Source organism: Alligator sinensis, unplaced genomic scaffold (assembly GCF_000455745.1).
Source record: "Alligator sinensis unplaced genomic scaffold, ASM45574v1 scaffold1290_1, whole genome shotgun sequence".
In the NCBI taxonomy this organism is placed as follows: domain Eukaryota; kingdom Metazoa; phylum Chordata; order Crocodylia; family Alligatoridae; genus Alligator; species Alligator sinensis.
Window position 1 is genome coordinate 243,690 of NW_005843103.1, and position 17,410 is coordinate 261,099.

Consider the following 17,410-nt stretch of genomic DNA (forward strand, 5'->3'; position numbering starts at 1 on the left):
GGCTCCCAGAACTGGATGCAGTACTCCAGCTGCGGCCTGACCAGTGTCGCATAGAGGGGGAGGATCACCTCCTTGGTCCTGCTTGAAATGCATCTGTGGATGCACGACAAGGTACAGTTGGCCTTCCTAGCCGCCTCCCCACACTGCCGAGCCATGTTCATCTTGGAGTCAATAATGACTCCAAGATCCTTTTCCACCTCCGTGCTGAAAACAGGGGACTTCCCCAGTCTGTAGGTATGGTGCCGGTTGTTCCTCCGCAGGTGCATCACCTTGCACTTGTCTGTGTTGAACCCCATCCTGTTCTCCTCCGCCCATCCTTGTAACCTGTCAAGGTCCGACTGTAGCCTGTTGCTCCCTTCTATTGTGCCCACATCCCCCCACATCTTGGTGTCATCAGCAAATTTGAACAGGGTGCTTTGCACCCCCTCATCCAAATCACTGATGAAGATGTTGAACAGGGCGGGCCCGAGGACCGAGCCCTGCGGGACCCCACTGCCCACGTCCTTCCAGGCTGAGAAGGACCCATTCACTACCACCCTCTGGGTGCGGCTCTCTAGCCAGTTGGTGACCCATTGGACTGTGTGGGTGTCTACGCCACAGTCCCCCAGTTTCCTAATGAGAACGGGGTGAGAGACAGTGTCGAAAGCCTTCTGGAAGTCCAGGAAGACTATATCCACTGCTGCCCCTGCATCCAATGATTTAGTGACCTGATCGTAGAAGGCCACCAGGTTGGTCTGACATGACCTGCCGCTGATGAACCCGTGCTGGTTGCCCCTGAGCATGCATTTCCCTGCTGGCCCCTCCTGGATGTGTGCCAGAATAATTTTCTCAAACAGCTTGCCCAGGATCAAGGTAAGACTGACTGGCCTATAGTTTCCTGGGTCCTCCTTCCTCCCCTTTTTGAAGATGGGAACCACGTTGGCCCTCTTCCAGTCCTCCGGCACCTCTCCAGAGCACCACGAGTGCTCATAAAGCTACGCCAGGGGACTCGCAATGACCCCGGCCAGTTCCTTTAGAACTCTAGGGTGGAGATCATCCGGACCGGCTGACTTAAAAACGTCCAGCCCCTCCAGCAGCTCCCTAACTAGATCCTCACTTACCCTGGGCTCAGGTGTGCCTCCCTCGGGGCCCGATGGGGGCCTAGCAGGGAGGTGGCAGTTCTGGTCCTTACTGAGGAAGACAGAGGCAAAGAAATCATTAAATATGTTGGCTTTGTCGTCTGGTGTGACAACCAGATTCCCCGTTGCGTCCTGCAAGGGCCCCACATTACCCAGGGCCTTCTTTTTACTCCCTATGTATTTAAAAAAGGACTTCTTGTTGTCCTTAATCCGGGAAGCTAGTCCCAGTTCCATCTCTGCCTTGGCCTTCCTAACTACCCCCCTACACCCCCAAGCAACTGCCGAATAGTCCTCCTTGGTGATGAGAATTTCAAAAAGGTGCTTGTAGTTTCTCCTAACCTTAAACATAACCTCAAGGGGAAATTTACTCATGTACCACATGCATCTTTCCCCACAATTGGATTGCATGTCTGAAGTAGAGAGGCTGATTTTTCTTTGCTGGACTGGAAACATGGAGGCACTGTACTCTAATGGTTCCCAAGATGGCTCCTGCTCATCTCCAGCCCACTGTAGCTTGTGCCTGAAGGGCCCTAAACCAGCATAGTTAAGTGAGCTGCTGCTTGCAGTCCACAATATCTTGATGAGGTGTGGAAACAACACTTTATCATAGAACTGAAATAAAGAACTATTTACAACAAAAAACAATGGCCACTTGTAGATGTGCTCACCATTAACTGATTCACATCACATAATTCGAATCAAATGTCAATCCAAATTAAGTGTCAATAGATAATCACTGACCATCAGGGAGGTTTTTGTGCATTTCTACACTTCTGCTGTGGAGACAATGGGGCTTCTGGTGCCAAACCTGCTGGTGAGCACAAGCAATAGCAAGCCCTAGATACCTGCTGTATGTGTGTGTGTACACACACACACACACACACACACACACACACACACACACACACACACACACACTAATTAATACAGTTTAAACTGCCTGTTCAGACTGCCCTAATTTGCATTAACTTTAATCCTCATTCAGTGATGATTAGTTAGTTCAGACTAGAGCCAATTTTAATTCAGACTATAGATGTCCACATGTATATAGTGATGGCTGTAGTCCAGATTAAACCTAGAAAAACATAATGTCTATATACAGCCAGTAAATTTTGCTCTTGTGCAAGTCTGTGGCATAGCCTTGTTGCTGTCCTCTGTACCAAGAAGGTCACAAAGATTTAACCATATTTGAAGAAGTCTACAAAAAAGATATGGATGCCAACATGTAGCATCTTGTGGGGGGGAGGTGGGGAAAAAAGTCTATCAGGCAACTGCAGTTTGCCTTTGTCTGAATAATTTGCTATTTTAGAAGATACTTTACAACTTTGCAGAGCCATCAAATATGTCAGTGCTTGTACAAAAATCAACATGACTGCTTTTTACCTTGATTAGTAAAACTGCTGGGTTTGTGTTGACAAAAAGATGCCATCATAATTTTAGCTACAAAAGTCCTTTAAAAAAAAAAAAAAAAGGAAAAAAAATCACAACACTTTTTTCTAAATTAATTGTTTTTACTTTTAAAAATGTGCTCAATATTTCAAATTATAAAAACAAAAGCACTGGTCTCAAACTCATATAGAAAAAAAAATCTCATAAAAGTGACCCTGGGTCTTGGTATTTGTTATGTTCTTAAGACCAGAAGCTATAAAACTGTGCATCTTATCTGTGAACGCATCTTCATATCAAGAAAAAGAATATTCTGCAAAAGCATCATTTCCACCAAAAAAATACCTCTTGTTAACTGCAAATTCTATACCAAACTTTGATCAATCATATGCCACAATTGTTTCCTCCCACAAGAAAAATATTTGAAGCAAGCAGAAATTTGGCGAAATGCCACTAACTACAACCAACACTCTCAAAACTTTCACTGAAGAATCCCAGTAGCATTTACAAACCATGGCATTAAGTTTCCCTGATGCCATCTTAAACTTTTTTTGTACCTCTTTGAGAATATGAATATTGTTTTCCCGTAGCAGACATAATATTGCCAGGGAAAGTAAATGAAAATTTAGCAAGAGCAGCAATTCTCTGCTATAAAGTAGTACCTGCTTTCTTTATTTCATTTTCAGGACACTTACTAACATTTTCAAAGGCACAATATAATGTGCCAAAAATATATTCACTTAAAATACATGCTATAGTATCAGTCAGTTTGCTACACAATAGGCTCTGGGAAACCATGGTGCTACAACCGCTGCTCGAGTTCAAGTGCTGTGATCTGAAGTAAAGCATGCCATTTAATATGTTTGTACTAAATCAACAGCATTATGTTAAAAAAAAAATCCCACACCTTCCCCCCTCCCTCCCCACTTTCAGAGAAATATCAGGGCTTGCTATACTAGGAGACTTCAGCCAGAGCTGAAATACATTACAGGAGACTGATATGTGAGCTGCAAGTCTCCAAGGTAATATTCAGTCAACTGATGCTCTGTACAGGGTCAGATTTCATCACCCTTGCTTAAGCTAATAACTTGCGTTGCATGTAGTCACACTGGTATCAGTGACTGCTCCTAAAATAAGAACTCTTCAACTTGAGCATGTGGGGCAGAACCTGGCCTTAAGTGGCAAGTTTGCCTGGTTAAGGACTACATCCGTATATTTTGTGTCATACCAGAAAACTACAGAATTCTGTTCTTGTTAGGAGAGGGCTGCAGCTTTCTGAAGGCAGGATGTGTCTGGGTGTTTTGTGGTTTCAAAACATTACTCTGCAAGAAGCATTCTAGTTGGGCCTCCCAACGCTACATCCTGTGCCCACCAGCATCCCAATGAAGACAGGAAGTACCTTACCAGTTCTAGTGTGTTTTTCTTGCTTACAAGATGGCAATGTTCATTTTTCCCCACCATCGTGCTGGGGACTCCCCCTTCAAAATAGACCCTGCTTGTGTCCTTGGATAAGGAGACCATCAGGCTCAAAATGCAGTCAGAATCTTCTTGCCTATCCCCATATTTGAGGTGCATCTCTGCAGGCTAAAATAGCCAGCTCAATAAAACCACCAAGACCAGTCACAATTTCCCAATCTAATAGTGCCTTCTTAGCAGACTGAGGCTTATGGGGAGGGAGGGACAGGAGAGGGCGGAAGAAAAGGCCGTAAGCAAACTACTCACAAGATACAGCCAAATTCTTTAATAAGCAAGCAACCAGTACTAGTATAAGTACAATGGCTAATGGATCACCCTCTAAAGAGGCAAGGGAAAGCATTTTCCTTTGGAAGCAGCCAAGAAAATGATGAAAAGGCAACAGCAAAATGAGAAATCCTTCATCAGAAACAGGAAGGAAAATAAAACCAACCAACTTTAAGCCTTTGAAACTCCCCCTAGGTATGACAATAAGCATCCCTGCACCCAGAAGTCAGTGCTGGGCTCTGTATGTGGAATTCACAAATCCAGATCAGACACCTGAACCCCTTTAAGTGGGGACTGGGATTCACAATTCCCAATACAAAAGAATGCAAGTCTATTAGCGCCACTGCAAAGACTTCCCAACAACCCTTTCCTAAATCGACAAGTCTTTCAAAACTCAGTTTTCACTTTTGTGAGGGATTCGGTATGTTGCAGTCCGCAGTAATTAGTGAAACGCCCGATGTTGATCAAACTCAGTGCAAAGACATGAAGCTGCTGCTGCACACCCCTTGGCTGGAAATAACATGCAAGGTACAAACACTCCCAAGTGGAGACAACAGACAAACATGAATTAAGTGCATGAGGTTCTCCTACCCATTTCTAAATAAATAAAGATTTAATTAGTTTAGTTTCTTCTCTGATTTAAGACAACATGTTATACCACCCCCCTCAAACTTGGAGGCTAGGACAGCTGCAGCTCATATACATCAGGTTTTTATGAAAAGTAAATACAGCTCTGTCTAACCCCAAAAGGAGGTAAAGTACTTAATATTTCTAAGGAATAAAAGTCTCCTGAAATAAAAGAGAGACCATCTAAATAGTGTATAAAGGAACAATAGAATTACTCTGTTTCCAATGCAAATCATATTTAAGGCACTTGTGTTGAAGACCACAGAAATTGGCATGTGTTACCAGTAATTTTAGGCAGAATTTCAACATAAGTGATTCAACAATATACAATAAGCAGGCAGTGGCATTAAGCATGCTGCAGCCTTGGCTATAAAGGTCCTCACGAATAAGATTGTCAGCCGTTGCAACAAAAAAAACATTTATGTCTGTTACATCAAGAAGTGTCAAGCACTCATCAAAAAATGTGATTCAACTATGGACCAAAACTTATGATTTTCATTCTCATTATTGTTCGTAAGTTGCATCAGTACTCATCCTGTACTTTGAGAAGAGAGGGAATCAAGATCAATAAATACTTAATTCCATGCAACAGGGCATGCAGATACCAAAGAATCTGGAGCCACACATTTTAATGCAACTGATGGGCTGCCGCCTAGTGACTATGAAATGACGCATTTAACCTCCAAGGCAGAACAACAGCATATCCCAACTGACAGCACCAAAGGAGTTGGCCAGAACATGTTCACTAGCAAGTTCCAGTACGAAGGAATTTGAGAGTGGAGACAGCCATGCTCAACAAGAAAAGAAACGGTTGACACTGCAGTGTACCCTATTCTGTGAAGAATGGACAAGTCCTTGGTCTAGCTCCCCACAGAGATAGCACCGTTAACTAAGTGACAGAATGTCAGCTTTTACATTAATGATAAGCTTCGCCCAATTTCAAGACAATAAGTGGCAACTGGAGGTTCCTAAATATTTAATAGAGCAATTTCCCAGCAGACTTATCTAGAATCATAAGCAGACTTTAAAAAGTATATATATTTTTAAGATCTGAAAATTTGTCTTTATTTTTTACAAAATGGATTCCAGGAAGTTTAAAAGGCAATGCCATAGAGGCCTTAGGTGCAGAAATCAGGTGTAGTCATTCAAAGCATTCAAGTAGGAATATGGTAATATAAATATTTGAAAAGCATCTCTTCATAAATGTTCGAAACAAAATGTGTAACACATTCCAAACTAAAAATTGAGCCGTATAGCACATATTTCCCTGAACAGAAAAAATAGAAGCAATTTTTGAAATATTTCTAGAGACCTGAAAGCTTTTTCCTTTGTTAGTTACATTAGAAGACTTGCCTTTGATCAAATTCCTTCCTTTCCCAACAGGGAAAGTATTGTATCAGTTCACCGTTAAAACAGACAATATGTTGCAAATTAACTCTTATAATGTTTTCCAACAAAGCCTAGAGTATAAAGGTGTTGAGGTGGCCTTGAGTTTAATAGTCATCTCCTCTGCTGACAACTTCTTTGCATGTTGGGCGCAATAGTATAGTATGCTCAAACTGTGCTGTATATGAGCCTTTAATATCACACAGAGGAGGATACGGATCCACTATACCCAAGTCACACAGGTTCTTCAGAGCCATTAGATATTTACTTTCCCCAAGACGATCTAGCCATCTGCGGCAGAAGGCAAGAGTGCCAAAGTTTTCATTGATAACATTTAGCAAGTGTTTTGCTCTGGGAAGTCTGGAGAGAAAAGAGAATACATTGGATTAACTGGCAGAAAAAAGTAAAAGGGACAAACATCATTTGTTACAGAACCACTATCAGTAAAGAAGGAAGGGGAATTGGCCTGTGATTTTGGATCACCAGTTGAAGCGCCACAAAAAATGTTTCTCTCTTTGCAAAAAACATGACCTCTACACACAAAGCCCTGTTGGCTTTGCAAACCAGAACAGGAAAGGTGTGAACTCACCCCTGCTAGCTTCCCATCATCCTCACTAAGGAGTAAACATTAAAGCCCAATTAGGATGATTTAAAAGCCAACATAATATAGCATAACATAGCTGTTAGATTTTTTTCCCCTAGAAAGAGATATCATTTAAGTGGTAACACAATCATTCACTTGTAGTATTAAAGGGTCCTTGATAGATCCAAAATTTCTAGTCCACTAAAACTGACCAATTTCAAGTTTTATTTCTGAAATTGTATACTTGGTAAGAACTGCAAGGAATATGTATAAATTACACATAATCCTCCAGACATGTATGGCATACTGCCCAAGAAATAAGCATCTTAAAACTTTGGTATTTCCAGATATAAGCAATTCCTTTTGCAACACTTTTTTGTATTACACACATATTAAATGCTGTGGATACAGCAAAGAGGCTTGGAAAAGCCCTGCATGTGAAGTATCACCACACTAATACTTGCAGTGGTATGAGTATTTTACTCTAATCACCATTACTTTAGGCCAGAGCAGAAGTGCTCATAGCACGGCCGCATCAGATTCCAACAAATCTACGTATTCTGCTAAACACCTTGTCACAAAAATAACACACGAAAAGAAAGGAACCATTAGTTTAAAAAAGGTATCTATTTTACCAAAACTGAAGCTGACAAAGGCTAGGTACAGACATTCAAAAAGCCTGAGGTGGAACTGACCTAAGTTATGCGGTTTGCTGTAAGCAGCGTAGTTTAGATTGGCAGCAAACAGAACACAGGGGAGGGCAAATCTTAGACCGGGTCCTGCCCTTTTAAAACCCATCTAGTGTATCAAACTTCTGTTCTGTGATGGGTACAGACCGGTTTCTGGTCACTTATACACTTTTACTGGTAATGTCTGTACCTGGCTTTTAAGATTACTTCTAGACTAAGTACAGACCGTCAAAAAGCCAGAGGCGGAATCAATTCAATCTTCTCAGGTTAATCTAAGCTGCATAAATTGAGTCAATAAGCAAACGAACAAACTTTTACTTTCGATTCCAGAAATGCAGCCACATGCCTGCAGTGGCCTAGGCCAGAAGCCAGAGGGTGCTAGAACATGCCTCCCTGCTCGGCTGAAACAGACTGCTTGAATCTGGAGGGGATCTGGGACAAAAGTTCAATAAACCAATCTAATTTAAACTAGTTAAGTTTGTTACTACTGATGGCTAAAAAAATGACATTTACAGGTTTGTTTTTGGGAACTGGCTTGTCAGTAAATATATATGCATTAAAATAATGGTTCAGGGCATCAGCAAGGGTTAATTGATTTCTGAAGTCCTGGTCTCACATTTCTCATGGCCTTTAAGGCAGACACCGTGTCTAACACAAGGCCAGTGAATGCGCACACAGCCTGGGAAATTGTGTATACCACAGTTCCATAGCATGAGATAAGGTGGCACCAGCTCACAAGGCCCAAGAGAGTAGGGGCCTGAGGCTCCAGTTTTGGGGGGAAAGACCAAATTAGGAAAAGACCCAGAAAGCCCAAATTAGGACATGTGCCTGTGATGAGCTTCTGAAACAAAGTAATATGCTGACAAGACAGAACATGGACAGTAGATGACCATAAAGAGACCAACCAGTGACAGCCATGGATGGAGCATCATCAAGAGGGAAAAAGACTACAAAAGGAGAGACTTTAGAGCAACAAATTGTTGTCGTCCCTGAGAGGAGAACCTAAGGCACGTGGACAGAGGGCATACTACTGACCATCTCATCCACCCCACCCTCAGCCTCCAACCTCCAGATTACTGCCATATGACATTCATGACAGAACCTCAGAGTGAAGCTCAAGTTCTGGCCAGATGCACCTTGACTCTGATGACAGCCCTAGGATTGATAGCTATAGAATTACTTGTATTATTTTTTTCTGTTATTACTGTGTACCAACAGATTTACCTATTATCAAATGGAAAGGTTGTGGTCAGTTTGAGGGTTTTGGGTCCCCCTGGAACAAGGCATCTGGGTCATAAATCTAATGCCAATACTTCATCTATCCAGGTTTATTTTAAACTGGTTTCAGCCATTCTGAAAGCGGCTTATGTGCACTGAACTTCTGTTGTGTTACAGATGTGAACCGGTTTCTGATCGCACATACCAAGTTTGTGTGTAATTTCTGTCCCTACCCCAAGAGTTTAACTCTCTCTGTTCTCAAAAGGAATGATTTACTTAAGATTCTAGAGCCAAAGTCAGAGGGATTCAAGGAGGGAAACAAATGCATTTTGGGAAAGGAGGAGATTGAAGGGAATTATGAAAGGTTTATAAATACAGGAGTTCATAGGTGAACAGTCTAGTACTCAGATGCACCTATATAGCATAGCACATTCCATAGGAACATCATTTATACTACTCTTTTAAAGTCCTCTGAAAGGCTTAATGTAAGCTCAGAATCTTTGCTGTGCCAAACCACAGCCCTAAATGAAAAAAGTAAAGATTAGTTATCTAGTAAATTTAACTTAAAACAGATCCAACCTTATTGGCACATGCCCAACATCAAAGTTCTTCATATAATGAGAACATTCCATATCATCATGAACAACACCTTTTCCAGTGCTACCAAAGGTTTCTATAGCATATACTTCACCTTCCTAAAAAGGGAAAACAAAAACACAAACAAGTCATGAAGTACTAGAAGAAAGTAAAGATCAATGGTAAAAAACCTGAATGGTAGAAAAGTCAAAGATAATTAATAATGAGTAAAATAAAATATGAAGAACTGACAAGAAAGTGATTCAAGTAACTAAACATGTTGTGAGTTCTTTGAGCGCCAAGTAAATTCAGAAAAAATTCAAAGTAGATTTTCATACAGCACAGAAAAAAAATAGAGAACTCCAAATAACTGCTTAATTAAGCAGTATTGTCATGAAGGCTAACTTGTTTCAAACCCATAAATACTAACATTTATACAAGTGCACAATTCACAACCCCTCAATTAAGTGCTGTCTTAATCAGTTTTTATTAGTTTGCATCCTCCCATATAGCTAAGAAACTACAATTTATTGTGAAACACCTGGCTAAACTGGAAATAAACTCCTGTACTACACAGATTAAAGTACCAGAAAACACCCATGTGCCCTGTGTAAATTACAATATTATCTCATATATAACGCACCCTGGAATATAGTAATACACACCTTGTTTCTAAAAGGCAGAATGAAGAAAAAAGATTTTTTCCAATTTATGGCTGCACAGAGCAGGAACAGAGCCTAATCTTCAGATGAATCCCCTCCCCCCCCTTTTCTGCTTATCAAAACCCGTACCCCTAGTTGCTCCTGAACCCTGGTCTCTGGGTGGAGCTATGAATCTGAAAATAGCTGAAGAATCTCCAAAGCTATGAAACAAAGCAAAACAGCCAGCAGACAGCAAAGTTGCCATTAGAAAGGGTAAGCTTAGTTAGTGGAACATCAAGACCATTAAAAAGGAGAAGCAATCCGTAACACCTCTGGAGTGAAGAGCAATTAGCCATTAAGTCAACTTACTTCCTCAGCAGCCTGAATAGCAATGCAACAGGTGCTACACTGTGAAGCAGGAACCAAAAGCAGGGTGCTCCTATCCCCAGCAGAAAATCACCTTCCCTGCTTAATACATGCATCAATATCCCCCTTTCCCCCCAACTTTTTTGGGAGAAGTTAGGCTAATTTTTGAGGAAATGGTGTATTGTATGTAAGAAAATGCATACAATCTGATTACAAGGAATTCCAATAATGAAAGTACTACTTTTCATCTGTCCTCTATAAGCATGTCTCTGATAACAGCAGCTGGTACAGCTCATCACCAGCTGCAAGTAAAGAGCATCTTTAACCCACCCATTGCATGAGCTGCATATTTCCTCAATAAGTGAGACAGATGCCTATTTGCAAAAACAGAATTCTAGTTATGTTCAGAATTATCAACCATACACAAAGACCTACCAAATGTGTTCACTGATCGTTAAGGGTAAGATGATCAGAGAAGCACAACAGCAAAGCAGATGTTTAACTCCCAGAGTTCTTAAATGGGATTTGGATGTCTAACTTCTTTAGACTAGAGGATCAGTAATCTACAAGCTATGGGCTGGAGCTGGGACATCAGTAACAATTCACTAGTGGAGGAGCAGAGGGGTAAGCAGCAGTTAGACTGCAAATGCATCATTAGGGGAAGAGGAAGAAGGTTACAAAAGGGGTGGAAAAGGAACAGTGACCAGGTTGCCAACTCCTGCTTTAGACTAGTTTGAAAATTAAAGGTTCAATACTGTGGAAGCAACAGTTAACATAATGTGTTATGACAGACAGCTTAAACACTAAGACAAAAAAAAAATCCCAAAGTATTTCTTGACTATTCAGCTGCAGTGAAGTTAAAAAAAAAAAGTATCAGTGAATTTTTCATCAACTTTTTAAAAAGAAAGTCAGAAGCTGTGTTCCTCTCTCAACTGCAAATGGGTTTGGGGTTTTTTCTGGTTCTTTTATATTATCATGCAATATTACATATAATTAAATATACATACAAATGTGCAAAGTACTGTAGGAATCTGGAGCCTGCTCCCAAATAATTTGAGAAACGTACTGACTTTCATAATGCATAACTGAGCCCTAGCAAACCAGCAAAAGCTGAACAAATTTTTGTAAGTGATCTTTCCTCAAAGATCTAGATGTTCCATTAAACAGTCTGAGAATTCTAAATTCTTCCAAATTGGCTATATTTAAATAAACTTCTCAGTCAATGTTATGCTGGCACTAGATTAACAACAAATCATTAATAAAAAAAATTACCAATCCACAATGCTAAATTAGGAAACTTGTGACTAACTTTTTCCACCTCACCCTCCTAATATCCCTTAGTCCTTTCTGCAGGAGACAATAGGATGGATACTAGAAGAAATAAACCACTGGCCTCCATGCTTGTTCTATTAGTGGAATGCACAAGCTTTATATTTCAAGCTGCTCATCATCAGTCCAGTATTTCAACTTTAGAAAGATAGTAGAGAGCCAGAGTATTGAAAGTAGTGGTATTGCAATTGCAAGGCTTTGCTCCTAAGTTCCAAAGTGATGTTCAGTTATATACAGAAATGGCACTAAGTATTTCTAAGGTTATTTTCTACTGTCATTGTGCAACATGGTCAAAAACACTATACCTCTGGACTAGGCAGGAAGACATTTTCTTGTGGCATGTGGAAAAAAAATGCCTAAATAGAAAAAAAAAATTCAAGATCTCTTACTTTACCTCCATTCTTGTTGCTTCTCCTCCCTTGACAATGGGCACAGTTTTTCCAGCATGTATTCTATATTGCCCAATTGAGTGTCCATTCAAATTGCGAATTGGTTTCACTGTTCAAGAAAACAAAACAAAATACAGTTAAAGGTAAGTTGCTAACAACTGTTTCACATTTCAGTGTCAGTGACTTTTAGGACACAAAGACTGACCTTGATAAACTGAAAAAAAGGTCTGAAATAATTCAAATGAACTTAGTAAAGAAGGATAAGTGCAAAGTCCTGCACTTGGGATAGAACAACTGCATGCACAAATACAGAACGTGGATGCCTGGCTAGCCTACAGTATTGCAGAGGACCTGTGGGGGTTAGGGTGAGAGGAGGGTATAGCAGACCATAAGCTGAATTTGAGGCAACAGTGTGTTCTTGCTGCAAAAAGTCAATAAATAGCATGTTGGGCTGTATTAACAAGAGTGTCAGTTGCAAATCAAGAAAAGTAATTCTTCCACTCTTTTCAGCAATGATGAACCTCACCTAGAATAATGTGTCCAGTTTTGGGAACTGGAACAGATTACGCTAAGGCTGTTAAAATCTTCCAAGGATAGAGATTTCAAGGGCAAGATAAACCAGGGATTGACCACTACAGCCTGCAGAACCATTTGATCCAGCCCACAGATGTGGGATTTTGGTGGTATTTGCCAGCAGGGACAACTGGCAGGCACTTTGCCTATGCCACCCTGGGGACAAGTGATGGTGGCTGGATCCTAGCACCCGCCTACCCATCTCCAACCCAAGCAGACAGTCAGTCATTCTGGCCTGCAGCCTAAAAAGGTTGCCGACCACTGGGACAGCCAAACACTTGTCTAGGTTGGTTTAAATAGGAACGATCCTACTTTAAGCAAAGGACAGGACAAGAGCTCCCAAGATCCTTTGCAGTGATACTCCTGCACTTCCATGAAAACCTACAAATATTAGCAAGAGTGAAGAGAAAACTACTCAGTTTCTTGTATATATTTCAGCTAAACAAGATATTATCATACTGTATATACTGTGCTATGGCTTTATTAACAATGAGAAGGCAGGGTAGATTTGCATCTCATAGACTAACTAAATCAGAGATGGATAGCATGAGATTTCTTGAGCCCAAGATCACTTCATCAGATGCTATTAAAGGACATGCACTGACCAGTACACCAGAGTAATCTGAATACCCCTAAATCAGCCTTTATGAAAACAATTTAGAACATTAAGCAGCAAGTACTAAAATTATTTTCTGTGAATTTTGCAAACTAGAATTGCAAATGGCTGTTCCTACTTTTAGCCTCACTGGCCGTGTTGAAAGAAGCATGGCCATGTGGTATGTGGCATTGTAGACATGTCTGTGGCGCCACATACTACGCGTTCAGCTGTTCTTCACGCTGCAAGGGATATCTAGTGGTCAAAAAACTCATGGAGGAAAAAAAAAGCAGAATAGTGCATACAGGGGCAGTGTGCGCTGCTCAAAACTGAAACCTGGCTGGCTGGAGCCACACTCCAACTGCCGATGAGGCTCTGTGGACCTAGATTGCTCCTGCTGCAGCCCTGGGAGGCCCCCAGGACCCCAAGTAAAGCTCCTGGGGCCAGCCTAGTGCTGGCCCCAGCCTTCCCTACCCCAACTGGGGTAATTTGCCATGCGCCAAAGGGCACATGGCACAGGCATTCCCAGGGACAAAAGCAGCAGCACAAGGTGTGCTGCTGATAGTTGTCCCCAGGGAACCAAATGTCCACATGTGTGGACACGGCCACTGAGTATAATAAAAAGGTAGATGTGATAATCTATTGGCTGTCTGTCAAAGATATGAGAAAGTTTGAAAAAGGATGGAGAAGTTTTCAAAAAAAGAGTAACATTCCTTAAAGTTTAAGTAAACTAGTCCGAGATGTATGCATCTACAAATTATGTGCATCAGGCTTCTGTTAGTGCAAAGAAAGATCATGTCAATGGCTAGGAGTAAATCAATGGCTAGGAGTAAAGTAGGAATTGAAGACACACACCTCCCCTCCCAGACTATTCTTCTTATATACTTTAAAAAGAGAAAACTTGCCTTGATATGTTTTGCCATCAATTTCAACCTCGTATGACTCCATGACCTCTTGGATAGCCTCACCAACATCACAGAGACGAACATCTATTCCAGCACACTGAAATAAAAGATATATATATATATATATATATATATATGAACAGAAATAGAATGTAACAGAACATATACATATATATTCTATTATATTCTGTCATATTATATAAACAGAAAAGTTTAAAAACCTATTGTGTAAAGGACCTGTATTTTGTGTGTGTGAAGAATTCAGCAAAAATTATTTGTAACAGATATCATACCTTTATTCCAGTATTGGTGGCATCTTTTACAGCTTGTAATAGTTTGTCATATTTTGGATTAAATGTGACTGTAAAAGCACAGTCTATAATACGGCCTGAAATTAGCAGAAGAAATGAATTTGTAACAATTTTTGCATTCAATAAAACAAATCAAAGTATTTTTGTAATTTACAAGTGAAAACTAACCACTAATGTGTGTTCCAAAATCTATTTTGCAGATGTCATCATATTGCAGCACTGTTGGATCTCCAGCATTGGGAGTGTAGTGGGCTGCACAGTTATTTAGAGAACACCCAGTGGGAAATGCAAGACCTGCACTTAAACCATTCTCTTTTATCAGCTTGCGTGAGCAGTCTTCCAGTTTTTCACTAGGAAAAAACAGTTTCAATTAAAACTCAACATTTACTGAATGCATTTTAAAGTACTTATTACAAGCGGAAGAAAAAAAAAAACTAAAAAAAAAATTACTAAAACTAAACTTAAAAATATCAGCCTAATCAGTGAAACTAAACTACATAGCAGGATCTCCAGCGCTGAAAAGTACACATTTAATAATGTTTTAATTCTACATTTTACTACTTTGTTTGACCATGCCAGCGTTTTTAACCAAGTCTGAAAGCATATGCTTAACCTTTTTTTTCCTGAATAGTTAAGTATAGGTTGTTCATCTCACGCTACAAGTTCTAGGTAAGTAAACCTGACTATTTCTAATATACCTACATACAGCAAAAACCTTTTAATCCCAAACTGTTTAAGAAGGTAAACTTAAAATATTACAGCATTTATTAAGAAAAAGAATTGTTTGTATATGAACAAAAACTGGGATAAAATAAGAAGTTATTACACTGGGGTTTCTATAGTCGGTTATAAAGCTACACTGATTTTGTTTATGACTAGTGCAAACCCATATGAAGTCTCAGGGTAACGATGTATATTGCAACACACACCAGAAGAGCTTACCCTGATTTCTATTCAAGAGGTATTCACTCATAAAAAGTACCCTGGGGAGGGGAAAAAATGTTTGTAGCCAAGTCCCAATAACCTGTAACATAACAGGAAGGAAGGCCTTGTTTTGATAAAATTGTTTTTTATAAAAACTAAAGAATTCATCACCATGATTTGTGTTTCAGCCAGACAGACAAAAATGGAGGTAGCAGTCCTCCACCCTGCCCAATGGGATATTTTGCCATCTCATCTGGCAAATATAATTTACCAGTAAGTTTTGAGACCAAGTTTCTCTCATGTTCCAATATCAAAAGCCAGATTCACAGAGTTTACCACTTGAACACAATCATACCCTTCTATTACCCTGCCCCACAACATTTTAAATTTTAGGACTTTATACAAATTTCTGATCAGTATTGCAATCATCACACACACAACAAAAGTTGATCTATTTTTAAGTAGCTAAGCTAATGGTCTTTAATTTTAGTCTCATCTGTAAGACAATACTAACCAATAACAGCTCTAAGTCTATAGAACATGTCTGAACTCTTATGGAATCACAGGAGAAGGGTTGGGGTTGTGTTTGTGCTCCCCCAAGAAGTAACAGCAAAGTGAAAGTGACAGCAGTGAAAAATTGGTGCAAGCAAGAATACACGTATGATCCTTCCATGCTGAGGCATATATACAGATGCTTGTTTTGTGCCTCATTTCCCATTTGTAAGACTAGATTCCATCTGTGCTGTTCTTCCATATAGCACTTTGCCCAGTGCTCACAAGAGTTGAGCAAAGATGCTTTTGCCATGATCACTTTCACTTGCTGCCTCTCCTAGAACCACTGGGGAAATTACATGCAAGGGTATCAGAAGCACAAATACAAAAAAACTAATAAATATACAACTCAGGTGATAAGGAAAATTAAAAAAAAACTGGAGAGTTTTAATTAGCGCAGCACTTGACAACCACAGTCCCTGAATTTTCAAACATCTTAGAATAAATCAAAAGTTGCTGGCAGTACTTTTCAATAAATCCCACAGTGGTGTTGAAGAATTCTATATCAGGAAGAAAAAAAAAAAAAAAAAAAAAAAGCCAATTTTCTCTCTTAAAAAAATTCCCAGTTTTGGATTTAAAAAAGTAACCCAAAATCCACATTGTTCTGTGATTAAAATGAAACACCATTTGTATATAAATCTATATACAAGTGGTATTTCATTTTAATCATGGAAAAGTGGATTTTGTGTTACTTTTTTTAATCTGAAAAATTGTGACTTTTTATCCAAGAAAACTAGGTTCCCTGGAAATAAGTGAGGGACACTAGAAAGACCCACCAAAAAGTGCCTTATAGTAAGAGCACCCATGTTTTTCTCAATACCTTTCTCAAACTATTAAAAAAAAAATTTTAGGACTGTAAAAAAAGACAAAGAAAGAGAAAAAAATCTTTAGGACAGAATCTCTCAAGAAAAGGTCTATAGTCTTACCAGATATCTATCATTGTCATCCCAGGTTTGATCCAGCTCATAACATATTTCCTCACTTGTCTGTGTGCCTCTGCAGCCTCCCGAAAATCATTCCACATCTCCTCACTGGCTTGATCTAATGCTTTCTTTTCTTCGCTTGTAGTTCTCCAAGCAGCTGTTCGCCTTTGAAGTAAATATGAAGTATAAGCATTGAACCCAAAGAGTAATAACACATACACACACCACCAGCTGCCATCAGCACAAAATTTACTACAAGTTTCATCTGAAGATATAAGCCTAGTGTACACAAGGGCTCAGTCATGGTGTAAAATACAGGTTCCAGGAACCGGACCACAAGCTTCCTTGACCCAATCACTGGGAATGCTGACACAATAGGAGAGGGAGCTGCCAGTTGCCTGAGAGAGTGTCAAGGATTTTACTACGGTCTTACCACTGCTTCCCAGGAGCATTCCTGATTGGATCTGAGCATCCACAGAATAGACACAGATCTCTGGTTGGCCACTTAGTTGACAGAGAAGTGAGAGGAGTCGGCTTTCTCCTTCCTTGCAGCCTTTTCTACCATGCTTCACTAGAGAT

The 17,410-nt window shown here is 40.0% G+C and overlaps 1 protein-coding gene across 2 annotated transcripts in view; it reads right to left on the reverse strand.

The window, feature by feature from the left end:
• METAP2 (methionyl aminopeptidase 2) overlaps window positions 1–17,410 on the reverse strand; it is a 49,519-nt gene that overhangs the window by 12,409 nt on the left and 19,700 nt on the right. The window contains exons 5-11 of one of the 2 annotated variants that reach the window (XM_006037358.3): window positions 16,835–16,996; window positions 14,601–14,782; window positions 14,415–14,509; window positions 14,122–14,218; window positions 12,054–12,157; window positions 9,327–9,442; window positions 5,910–6,617 (exon numbers count right to left, since the gene is read on the reverse strand). In XM_006037358.3, the coding sequence (XP_006037420.1) occupies window positions 6,365–6,617; window positions 9,327–9,442; window positions 12,054–12,157; window positions 14,122–14,218; window positions 14,415–14,509; window positions 14,601–14,782; window positions 16,835–16,996 (1,009 nt within the window). In that variant the 3' untranslated portion in view covers window positions 5,910–6,364. Of the gene's footprint in view, window positions 1–5,909; window positions 6,618–9,326; window positions 9,443–12,053; window positions 12,158–14,121; window positions 14,219–14,414; window positions 14,510–14,600; window positions 14,783–16,834; window positions 16,997–17,410 lie in introns of those variants that run through there. The other variant, XM_014526657.2, reaches the window with a different exon arrangement.